At 35.6% G+C, this 10934-nt stretch overlaps 3 protein-coding genes and 1 long non-coding RNA gene across 4 annotated transcripts in view; 3 read left to right on the plus strand and 1 right to left on the minus strand.

Annotated features, from left to right (window-relative positions):
• LOC110271273 lies at positions 1178 to 1592 on the plus strand. Its single transcript, XR_002361827.1, has 2 exons — positions 1178 to 1285; positions 1441 to 1592. It is a non-coding gene; the product is annotated as an uncharacterized LOC110271273 (long non-coding RNA).
• On the minus strand, positions 3764 to 4647 carry LOC110271271 (SKP1-like protein 21). Its single transcript, XM_021121823.1, has 2 exons — positions 4368 to 4647; positions 3764 to 4258 (listed from the first exon to the last, which is right to left on the minus strand). The coding sequence occupies exons 1-2, from the start codon at positions 4458 to 4460 to the stop codon at positions 4088 to 4090; spliced, it is 264 nt and encodes an 87-aa protein (XP_020977482.1). The 5' UTR covers positions 4461 to 4647; the 3' UTR covers positions 3764 to 4087.
• LOC110271596 lies at positions 5605 to 8915 on the plus strand. The gene is made up of 4 exons (XM_021122593.1): positions 5605 to 5634; positions 6066 to 6146; positions 6256 to 6453; positions 7407 to 8915. The coding sequence occupies exons 1-4, from the start codon at positions 5605 to 5607 to the stop codon at positions 8913 to 8915; spliced, it is 1818 nt and encodes a 605-aa protein (XP_020978252.1).
• The window catches only part of LOC107637101, a 2749-nt gene continuing 1142 nt past the window's right edge, over positions 9328 to 10934 (plus strand). The window contains exons 1-3 of the mRNA XM_016340549.2: positions 9328 to 10039; positions 10143 to 10783; positions 10867 to 10932. Of these exons, the coding sequence (XP_016196035.2) occupies positions 9328 to 10039; positions 10143 to 10783; positions 10867 to 10932 (1419 nt within the window). The remainder of the gene's footprint in view (positions 10040 to 10142; positions 10784 to 10866; positions 10933 to 10934) is intronic.

Below are 10934 nucleotides of genomic sequence, written 5' to 3' on the forward strand. Positions count from 1 at the left end.
TATATATAATATATAAAAGCTGATACTAACTCTCTTCACAATGAGTTTAAGTCATCATTTCTTTACTAATGATGCCACATCAGCAATTCTAATGACTTGGTAAAAGATGAAAATCAACCAATCAACCAATCACTATTTAGTAAAACGTTTTTAAAAAATTAAAACAAAAAACTCTTATCTATTATTATTCAATTGAAACATCAAGTACTAATTAAATGCAATAAGCATACATTAAAAGTGTCATAATAATAATTATTATAAAAAATTTCAGTTACAAATATTCAAATTCTACAACTTATACATATTATGACTCTTACTACTCTTCATTTTTTAATCTCTTATACTAATTATCAAAAATTCCTTAAATTTAATATAACATTTTTATATGTTTTTCATTCTCATTCATTTATTTTTTTTCATTATTTACAAACAAAAAAATCGCAAGAAAAGACAAAGTGTAGCCATGAATGCAAATCGAGAAAAAAAAAGCAGTTTTGTATAACTCTAATATAAATAACCTATGTCTTTTTTAAAAATAAATAAATTCAAAATCTATTTATAATATGTTCTTTAAAATATTTTTAATATAACATTTATTAAAATATACTATATAGTATAAATAATCTACCTCTCCGCGCCGCATTGCGCGGTCTCATTCTAGTTGATTCTTAGAACAGAAATAGTGAAAGCAGACCTTGCCGCAAAATCTCTGACAAGTGCGGGAGGAGAAACAATCAGTTATCAGATTTTGTTGATTGCAACTGGCTCAGCTGTAAGGATCCTTGAGGATATTGAATGAAATGTATAACTCGTATCTAAAAAACAATGAGAGTGAAAATTTAAAGAGTCCTTTCTTATTCTACGGTTAGTTAGATTTTGAATTGAGAATGAGATGAATTGTATCTAATTTAGGTGAAAGAGTATGCGAGTTAGTTAGAAATCTTTTAAACTAAAACTACAAGATGCTTAGGGCAATGAGTGCTTACGGTTTAGGTATGCTATTTCTATGTTTGATTCTTGGTATGACTTTAGTTGGTAGGATGTGTCAAAGGGTAATTTTTCATAAAAACTTTTGGACTTTATTTACTTTGTTACAAAATTGAGTCGGCTCACTTTTGGACCAGAATTAGGATGTAGATGAGAATTGAGATCACTGTTTGCTTGGTGTCTTTACATCATTCCCTTGAACTTTGATCTGCAAGTCTTCTTATTACATATGTTGCTTTGAACTTGATGGATGGGCATGGTCAACCAGCATTGCTTTATATCGTCCCGTTTACTCTTGGTTAGTACAATTGTTATTTCAACATGTTCGGGTGGCTGCCGAAGGCACCTTCGAGAACTAATGTTAAACTTTATGCATGTTTCTTACTACGAGTTGTCATCGTAATTTACAAAAACTTGTATTGTTTTTAAAACCTTGGTTTTCTTCAAATGCAGGCACATTTTTGTCATTGGGAAAGAAGAGAGGTGAACTCAATCTTTTATGGACAAGAGGGGAACCAGAAATGCCTTGCCCTCATAACCAAGAGTCTCAACAATGAACGAAGTGATAATAGGTATAGTAGTATAGTGTAGCATAGGTGTTAGTTTAATCATGTTATTAGCATGTATTTATAGTTATATCAACAGCTAAGACTTTAAGATACTATTACTTTTGTTAGATTAGATTTTTTATTTTATTTTTTTTCTTAAATAGGAGATGGTATGAGATAAGAAGTAAGAAGATTTAAGAGCTTCCTCTTTGGCAATTGTTTTTTACCTTAGGGAACATAGTGTTCTTTTGTAATTATCTTCTGGAAGTTTGCTTATATGAGGGTGTGGCCAAAAAATGATGTCTTTGTCAAGCAAATGGCAATAAGGCAAGAGACATCACAGTCAACTCTCAATGAAGTGGCCCGGCAGAGGATGGTGACAAGAGAAAAAAGAAAAAGAAAAAGAAAACGAAAATGAAAACTGTTGTATGAAGATGAAAGATTATGGTTATGTTACTTATAACTAAAATTGAAATTGAAGTTGGATAAATTTCATTTTCCAAGTGTATTCTGTGATGAAATATCATTAATGTAAGCTTGGCTCATGTCCCTTGTTTTACTCATTTAAGTCATTTTCTTCCTCTATTTCTTCCAAGATCCCAAGTCACCCTTAATGAAGTAGTCTTACTCAAGTTGTAAATATTGATTATTTAGAAGAAAAAGGAAAAAATTATCAATATAACCAAATATCACATGCAATTATGAACCAAATGGGTAGCAAAAGGAAAAACCATCTTCCAAATGATCAATCCAGACCCATGAATTACACTCTTCTCTTCAATCTCATCTTATATGGAATGAGTTTTAAATCATTACTTATGTGAAGAAAAAAAATTACTCCAACAACTACAGAGTCTACTTAAGATTTTGGCATATCAAATCACAAGAGTACATCAATATGAACATCATGCAGACATTTCTTCATATCAAACCCATGCCTTCTTTTATCCAAAGTGGCAGGGAAGGACAACACAGAAGGAGTTTAACAAGAATTTCATGATTATTGTGTAATGAGTAAAATATAGGCCAAGGCCCAATTAGGATAGTTTCATTAGTAATTGATTTACTATAAATAGATATTGCAGAAATATAATAGAAAATCATGAATTGAGTAATGAATATAGTTCTTTTTCTGGAATTCTTTTTATGGAATTATCTCTCTCCCTCTTAATTCTCTCTAAACTCCCTCTTATTGATTAATTCTTCTCTATTCCTACATCATACCCCTTACATTGGTGCTTTCATTGACCACCATTTTTCCATTTTCATGGTGGTTTGGCGATCTCACCTCCAATGGAGCAAATTGGAAGTGTAGCTGAATATTTTACTGCCTTTTTGTGTTATGTTCAAAGAGTAAATTTGAATGATGCTGAAATATTGAAGACATTTCTCAATGGATTGGAAACTTATATCCATAGAGAAATTATCTTTGATGATCCTAAAACTATTCGTGATGCTTTTTATTTGGCAAAGTATTATGAAGAACGCTGGAGCAATCCATTTTCAGAAATTTCAAAGCCAAAATTATCAATCACTGTATCAAAGTCCAGAATCAGCGTTTCAAGCAAAAATTCAAATCCAGAATTCCATCGTAGACACCACAGAAAAACCATCGACAGAACACGAAATCAGAAATTCAGAAGCAGAATCATCAATCGAAACTCAAGATCAAGCGAAATTACAGACTGCGGATACAGATATTACATCCTCAAGAATTCAACTATCTGATTCAATACCTCATCAACAGTTTTCAGCATCAACAACAGCAGTTCCAGATCTGCAAAGGGAGCTTCAGATTCAAGAAACGACCTCCCTGAATGCTGGACCGCGACCTCTGAACGCCAGCGATCGTACGTGGTGGGAAACAGCACCCGTTGCGGAGGACGACGACGTCCACAGAACCGCTCGGAGCAGCGGTGGCAGGCTAAGCATGGCCAGCAGTGGCGCCGAGGACGGCGCCGTCTCGAAGGGGAAGGTGGATGACACAGATCTATTGGATCGGGAACCGACACCAAAGCCGCCTTGCAGGTTTACGGACGCTGTGGTCAGAGGCGGAGCAGCTGCAAGAAAGCCCGCACCAGAACCAAGACCGCGGAAGATGAACGACGCGGTGGTAGCAAGCGGCGCCTCCGCGAAGATTAAACATACAAGATCAAGAAAAACCTATTGCTAGATTGCTAGGGATACAAAGATTACTAAAAATTCTCCAACATAGGAACAAATATAAAATAAACATTTGTCACTTGCCAATCCCAAACACAATGAAATCAATTTGGATATTGTCACATTGCCCTCTCTCTCATATATACACGAATGTGAGCACGTCATTTCACATGCAACCAGCAATACATGATTCAAGAAATACAATTTGTTGAAAGAAAGAGCTCATCAATCATTCTGATGCTATGTCCTCTCCATATGATAGAATAAAGATAATAGTGCAAGTGATCTGCCACTGCAACTATGCTAAAGATAATGATTGTCATCCACAAAAAGAAAAATACAACTTCAAATTTTAGCATGAAGTGTAAACACTGCACTTAGAATATGGTCTAGCTCCACCTGTCAAGTTTTTCCTGTAATGCAGGATCGATCTCCTCGTCTATATCTCCATCATCAAACTCTCTAGGAACAAAAGTGCTGTCTTCTGTATCAGACTGAGAGGCCTCGGAAACTCCATTAGCTCCATCAATTTGGGGTCTGATATTATGACCATTTATCTCCTATTAGAAGTAAAAAGCAATAAACACTTGGAACATATATAGTAAATAACTGAACTTGTTTTTTCAAATTTAACTTGAAGCCAAATTTGATATTAGATATTATGACTACCTTATTGTTCAGTTCAGAAGCTTCCTTCAAAGAAGAGCTCGTCTGTTGCTCTTTTCTTCTTCGGTTTTTCTTTTTATTCTTAGAATTTTTCATCTCCTTTGGATCTGTAACAAGATTTCTCACTAACAGTTAGGCATCTGCATCCCCAAGCAGATGAAACAGGAAAATAAAATAAAATGCTACAGCCTACAGAAGACCACTACTCAAGACTCAAGAGTTTCCGGACATTGTCAAACACAAAAGCTTAAATATAAATCCCACTGAATGAAATGATTGTATAACTAGGAAATTTAGAATAACTATTATATTCTAATTATTATGAAAAAATATAATACGAATCACAGTGGATATATGTTGTTTCTTCTTTAGAATTTAAATCATAATAACTTATGAATTATTCGATGAGTTAAATCTTAAATTGGTTCTTGAACTAAATTTGTAGTTGAGGTTTAATCTTATTTTTTAATTTGTAATTGCCTCAACTTTATTTTTGGTCTTAACAATATTGACTTTTGATCGTCTTTGAGGTATATTCTGACTAATATTCGTGAACAGAATGATGACGTAGTTGGACAGAGGTTACGCGGGACAATCCATAACTATATTACAAAATTATTATAACTATTTAACTCAATTTAGTTCTTATAGTAGTTTATAGCTCTAATCCCAATTTGAACTCCAGAAAGTTGCGTCTACCATTAGAAGTCACTATCCTTCTTCTTTTCTGTCGTTGTTAGGCGTGTTTTGAAAAAGTGATAATGGGTGGAGGCAACAGCATTGTTGGTAGCTCCAACAACCGACGCTCTGAGAGAAGCTGTGAGAGGAGAACCACCAAAAGCATTTACGAACGGCTTCTAGAGAGGTGTGGGTGTGGCAGCCGATCCGTCCTCAAATAGTCAAGAATAGATGCAAATTCAGAGAGGTCAACCAGTGATTTTTGTTAATGTATGTAGCTAATTTCGTTGCTCTTTCAATATATAACATTTCTTCTCCATGGCCATGAAATGTGGTTGCAGAGTGTTAGCAAGAGGTGGTGTGGTTTTTTTATGCGGGCTGACAAAGTTCAGCATGAAAAAAAAATAATTGGTAGAGCTGATCCTGGATTTGAAATAAAGGAATGGATAATAAAATTCATCAGAAAGATTGGAAGCTTAAAATCCGAAGTTAGGGCTCTAAAAGTGGCATTCTGTTTGTTGTTAGTTATTATGTTAGTAATTGTGACAGTTGTCTGCGTAGCATGAAAATGGTGAAGTTCAATTTAGATATTGTATAATAAAAAAGTCTAGATATGATGGAGTAAATCCCCATAATAGTCCCTGAGATTCGGGTCGTTACCCAATGTGATCCCTGAGATCCCAATTGCACCATTATAATCCTCCAGATACCGCTCCGGGCACCATAATAGTCCCTGGACAGTTTTCCGGTGATGAGTCATCACCGACGATCTGATGTGTCACGAAGTTGCCACGTTGGATTAAGCCAAAACGTTGGCGTTTTGGGTTGGCGCCCCAATTTGACAAAAACGTTGTCGTTTGGCCCAAAAGAAAATATGAAACGCCCTTCATCATAAACACACCATCTCTTCACTTGTCTTCTCCACTTCCACTCTCTGTCTTTTTCTTTTCTTCTTCTTCTTCCTCCTCTCTTCATGAATGCCACTACGTTAGGGTTCCTTTGGTGAGATTGAAATTCTTACAGTCAGAAGATATCAAAATCAAGTTTTACTTCATCATTCGTTTCCTCCTGCGTCAGAAACAAGAGGTTCTGCCATTTGTAAAGGTAATTTTTTTTATTCTTGTTTTGCAATGCATGATGATTTTTGTATATGCTTGTGTTGTTAGTGTGGTTGGAATGATGGTTTTTTTTTGTTCCGTTACTATGGTTCTAGGGTTTGATTAGGTTGGGGTTTCATGAGATGATCTGTTTGATTATGGTCATGCTCTGTTTGAAAATAATGCTCTTTTACTTTCTTAGGGTTCCTTTGGTGAGGTTGAAATTGTTGCAGTCAGAAGACATCAAAATCAAGTTTCACTTCATCGTTTGTTTCCACCTGTGTCAGAAACAAGAGGTTCTGCCATTTGTAAAGGTAATTTTTTTTATTCTTTTTTGCAATGCATGATGATTTTTGTATATGCTTGTGTTGTGAGTGTGGTTGGAATTTTGGTTTTTTTTTTTCTGCTACTATGGTTCTAAGGTTTGATTAGGTTGGGGTTTCATGAGAAACTCTGTTTGATTATGGTCATGCTCTGTTTGAAAATAATGCTCTATTTCATGGTCATGAGTGTTTTGTTTGATAAAACTCTTATCTGTTGATGTCTAATATCTATTTGATAAAACTCTTATCAGTTCTTATGTATAATGATGAAAATTTTTAAAGGGTCTATTTAACTTAAGCCATTTTAATTTTATTAGAAGATTGAAAATAAATAGCAACATATTACTAGAAAAGTATACTCTTTATTAAGTTTGTAGAAGATGTGATGATATAGAACTTGAAACATACATATTCAAATAAAAATTCCATGTCTAGCTACGAGTTAATATTATATTTGTTGCATACTTATTATAGGATTGCCAACTTGCCAGTTATCAGAGGGCAAAATGCAAACTGAACTTTAGAATATGATTTATTGTTTCAAAACATATTGTTTCAATTTAGAATATGATTTATTGTCACAAAAATTGAAACAGACGCATACAGGGTACAGCACATAAAACTGAACTTTGTTATTCAATTACTTAATTTGTCATTCAATTATTTAATTTATATATAATACATATTAAAATGTAAAATATATAATAAATATATGTATGATAACACACATACAAACGTGTATATACACATACATACAAATATATTTGTATAGCTAATTTTTGTGTATTTTTGGAAAAAAAAAACTTATAATTATGTAAATAAGACACTAAAATCTATTTGTGTATATGTATTTTTTTTATTGAATAGTTAGTGTAAATAGGACAGAAAAATCTATTTGTGTTTATCTTGATTGTCAAGTTATGGATTTTGAATTTTTTTTTCAGATGGAAGAGATGTTGGATATTATGTTTCATCACGGAGGTGATTTTAAAGAAGATCAAGAAGGAACAATGATATATTATCCGGATAATAAGGCTTGTTTAGGTGACCTAGATGTGGATACATTAGACGTCTTCTATCTAAGGAACTACCATAAAAAGCTTGGTTATGATGAGATAAAGCAATGCTGGTGGCAAGTTCCTAGGAAAGGTTTGGAGAATGGACTAAGAAGCTTGAATAATGACAAGGAGATAAGAGAGATGGTGAAGTGTGCTAAGATCAATAACGGAGTTATTGATGTATATTTCGAGCATGGAGCATCATTGCCAAAGGTTTTAGAGGGAAACACCAAAGTTGCCTCAAACACCAAAGGTACACAACCACCATCAACAGTTTCAAAAAATCAAAATCAGACCAAAAAACCCATTAACAAGGTCAGTGGAGCCAAGCCAAACAAACTCACTGGTAGCATCCAGCCCACAAAGCCCATCAAGACCACCCAAAACACCAAAACAGATAAAACCAACAAGTCCAAGCAGCCCAACAAAAATAGTATATCTAGGAGACCTTGTACAAGATCTGCTGCCAGAGGATTCCAAAGCAAAGTTTTTAATAATGAGATTCCTTTCGAGGTGTCTTCTGACTCTTATGAGAGCGCAGAAGATAGCCTTTTTAAGCCAACTCTTGATGAAGACAGCTCTTCTAATTCAGATACTGGGGTGAAGAATGTCAACAATGAGAGTAGGAATAGGGTGAACAAGAACCATAATGAGAAGATATTGACAAATGTTGGTCCTCTAGCTAAAGGAAAGGAGAAGATTCTGGTCGAGGATGATGCATTTGTGCAAGAAGTTAGCGATGAAGAAGTGGATCTTGGTTTTATTGGTAGTTTTGCTGAAGGTGTAGAATATAGTCTAGATCCTGGAGCTGACTCGGATGGTGCCAATTCATGGCACTCAGAGGAGATGAAGACTCCTCCAAATTCGGAAGATGAACTAGAAGAAGACAACGATTCTGATGACGCATGTCCAGTGTTTAGGGAGGGTGCAAGATTTGGTGAATTGCATCTTGAGGTGGGTATGAAATTTGGCACAAAGTGGGACTTTAGAGAAGCTGTTAGGGAGTATACAATTCAAGAGGGTAGGCGCATACGCCTGGCGAAGAACGATAATATAAGGTGCAGGGCAGTTTGTAAGGTTAAGGAGTGCCCTTGGGTGGTTTATGCATCAAGGGACCATGAGGACACTTGTTGGCAGATCAAAACCTTTAATGACGACCACACATGTCCCAGGGAAGACAAAAATAGGGCTGCTAATAGGAATTGGGTCTGCAGCAAGCTTGTGAAGAAGGTCAGAAAATATCCCAACTTCAGACACTGCGAAGCTACAACCTATTTCAGAACACGTTTTGATTTGACACCAAACAAAAATTCAATCTCAAGGGCTTTGATGGATGCTAGAAGTGTAGTGTATGGTGATGAAAAGGAACATTTAGTTTGCAAGTTATTTGACTGAATTGTTGAACTTATAACTTGATAGTAGTTTGCTATATTAGTGTAGAAAGGTTTCATTTAGTTTGCAAGTTATTTGACTGAATTGTTGAACTTATAACTTGATAGTAGTTTGCTATATTAGTGTAGAAAGGTTTCATTTAGTTTGCAAGTTATTTGACTGAATTAATGAACTTATAACTTGATAGTATGTTTGCTATATTAGTGCAGAAATGCTTCATCTAGTTTGCAAGTTATTTGACTGAATTGTTGAACTTATAACTTGATAGTAGTTTGCTATATTAGTGCAGAAAGGTTTCATTCTGATTGCATGTTTATTTGACTGAAATGTTGATTGGCATGGTTAGTGCGCCTATTGTTGCTGTTAACATGTGATAGTTACTATCTGTGTTGTTTTACCATTGTACATAGTTACCATGGGCTATCGAATTAAACGTCAGGGACTATTATGTGTACTCGTGTTAAATGTGAAGGACTATTATGGGGAGGGTATTATTATGTTAGGGACTGTTATGGTGATCGACCATGATTGGCAGGGACTAATATCAGCAGTGCAAGAGGTGATGCCCAATGTGCACCATCGTTTTTGTGTCTGGCATTTGTGGAGAAACTTTAACAAGAGTTGGAAGGATTTACAACTAAGGGGGCTTTTGTGGGAATGTGCAAGGGCAACAACTCATCAAGAGTTCAGGGATGGAATGGATAAGATAAAAAGACTGAATGAAGATGCATGGGCATATTTAGATAAATGGCAAAGAAATGCATGGACTAGAAGCGCATTCAGCCATAAGCCGAAGTTGGATAGTATTTGTAATAACGCGTGCGAGGTGTTCAATGCAAAGATCAAGGATGCAAGAGCCAAGCCCATTATAACATTGTTGGAGGAGGTTCGAATGTTCGTAATGCGGACCATAGCCAAGAACAAGGTGAAACTAAACAATCACAATGGAGTGCTCACACCGGTTATAAAGAGTCGATTGGAGAAAGTTAGAAAAGAATCTAAGAATTGGAAGCCTATTTGGACATGGGACAACGGATATGAAAAGTTTGAGGTGCATGGACACCCAACTAATCATGTGGTGGACTTAGGAAAAAGACTATGCACTTGCCAATTTTGGATGCTTACAGGTTTGGTGAATTGCTATAATAATTGTTTTTGTGCTATAGTAATAATCTGACTAATGGTATATGACTAAAACCCATGGTTGTTGTGGCTATTGTTTGTATGCAGGTATTCCTTGTGTGCATGCATGTGCTGCACTGTCTCGGGTTAACAAGCCACCAGAAGACTTTTGTCACCGCTTGCTAACAATAGAGTCATACAGGGAAACATATAATTATCATATTAATCCAATTCCTAGACAACCATTATGGGAGCATGCAGAAGAATGTAACAGGCCACATGCACCAAAAATAAAGAGAAAACCTGGAAAACTACAGATGAAAAGACGGATGGATGCTGATGAGAAGGGTGGTGGAGGATCTAAAAAGTATAAAGCTGATCCCAAGCCTCAGAATAACAACGGAGATAATGTTCATCTAAAGAGGCAGTTGGGCCCCTTTACTTGCAGTTTCTGTGGTGATAAAGGACATACAAAGAGAGGTTGTAAGAAGAAGAGAGCTTGTGATGTTGCTGCAGCTGCTGCAGTTGCTGCTGCTGCTGCTGAGGCTAATAAGAAGAAGAAAAATGAAGGAGGTGCCCCTGCATCTGAGCAGCAACTTCAGCAGCCTCAACATGATGGTAACCAACGTGATGGAGAAGATAATTCTCTTATGCAGTCTACTGAGATTGGCCAAGCCACTTCTGATGCACAACCTGTAGAGATAGATATATCTCAGCCAACTGCTTCTGATGTAGAAGATTCTCAAAAGGTAACTCCCTATTTACATTTCTTAAATTTTTTATGATTCAAGTGAATCATCATTTATGTGTAACGTAAATAATTTCTATCTAGGATCATGGAATAAAAAGGCCTTCAAAATTATCACCAAGGAGAAGATCCTCTCCACTAGCAACTTCTGT

Source organism: Arachis ipaensis, chromosome B04 (genome assembly GCF_000816755.2).
Source record: "Arachis ipaensis cultivar K30076 chromosome B04, Araip1.1, whole genome shotgun sequence".
NCBI classification, from domain to species: domain Eukaryota; kingdom Viridiplantae; phylum Streptophyta; class Magnoliopsida; order Fabales; family Fabaceae; genus Arachis; species Arachis ipaensis.

Excerpts from the sequence above, each read along its gene's own strand:
- LOC110271271 (XM_021121823.1), bottom strand. The coding sequence starts at position 4,460 with ATGAAAAATTCTAAGAATAAAAAGAAAAACCGAAGAAGAAAAGAGCAA. Across the intron at positions 4,259-4,367 it reads CTTCTGAACTGAACAATAAG|GAGATAAATGGTCATAATAT; the intron begins GTAGTCATAATA and ends TACTTCTAATAG.
- LOC110271596 (XM_021122593.1), top strand. The coding sequence starts at position 5,605 with ATGAAAATGGTGAAGTTCAATTTAGATATT. Across the intron at positions 5,635-6,065 it reads TGAAGTTCAATTTAGATATT|TCAGAAGATATCAAAATCAA; the intron begins GTATAATAAAAA and ends AAATTCTTACAG. Across the intron at positions 6,454-7,406 it reads AGGTTCTGCCATTTGTAAAG|ATGGAAGAGATGTTGGATAT; the intron begins GTAATTTTTTTT and ends TTTTTTTTTCAG.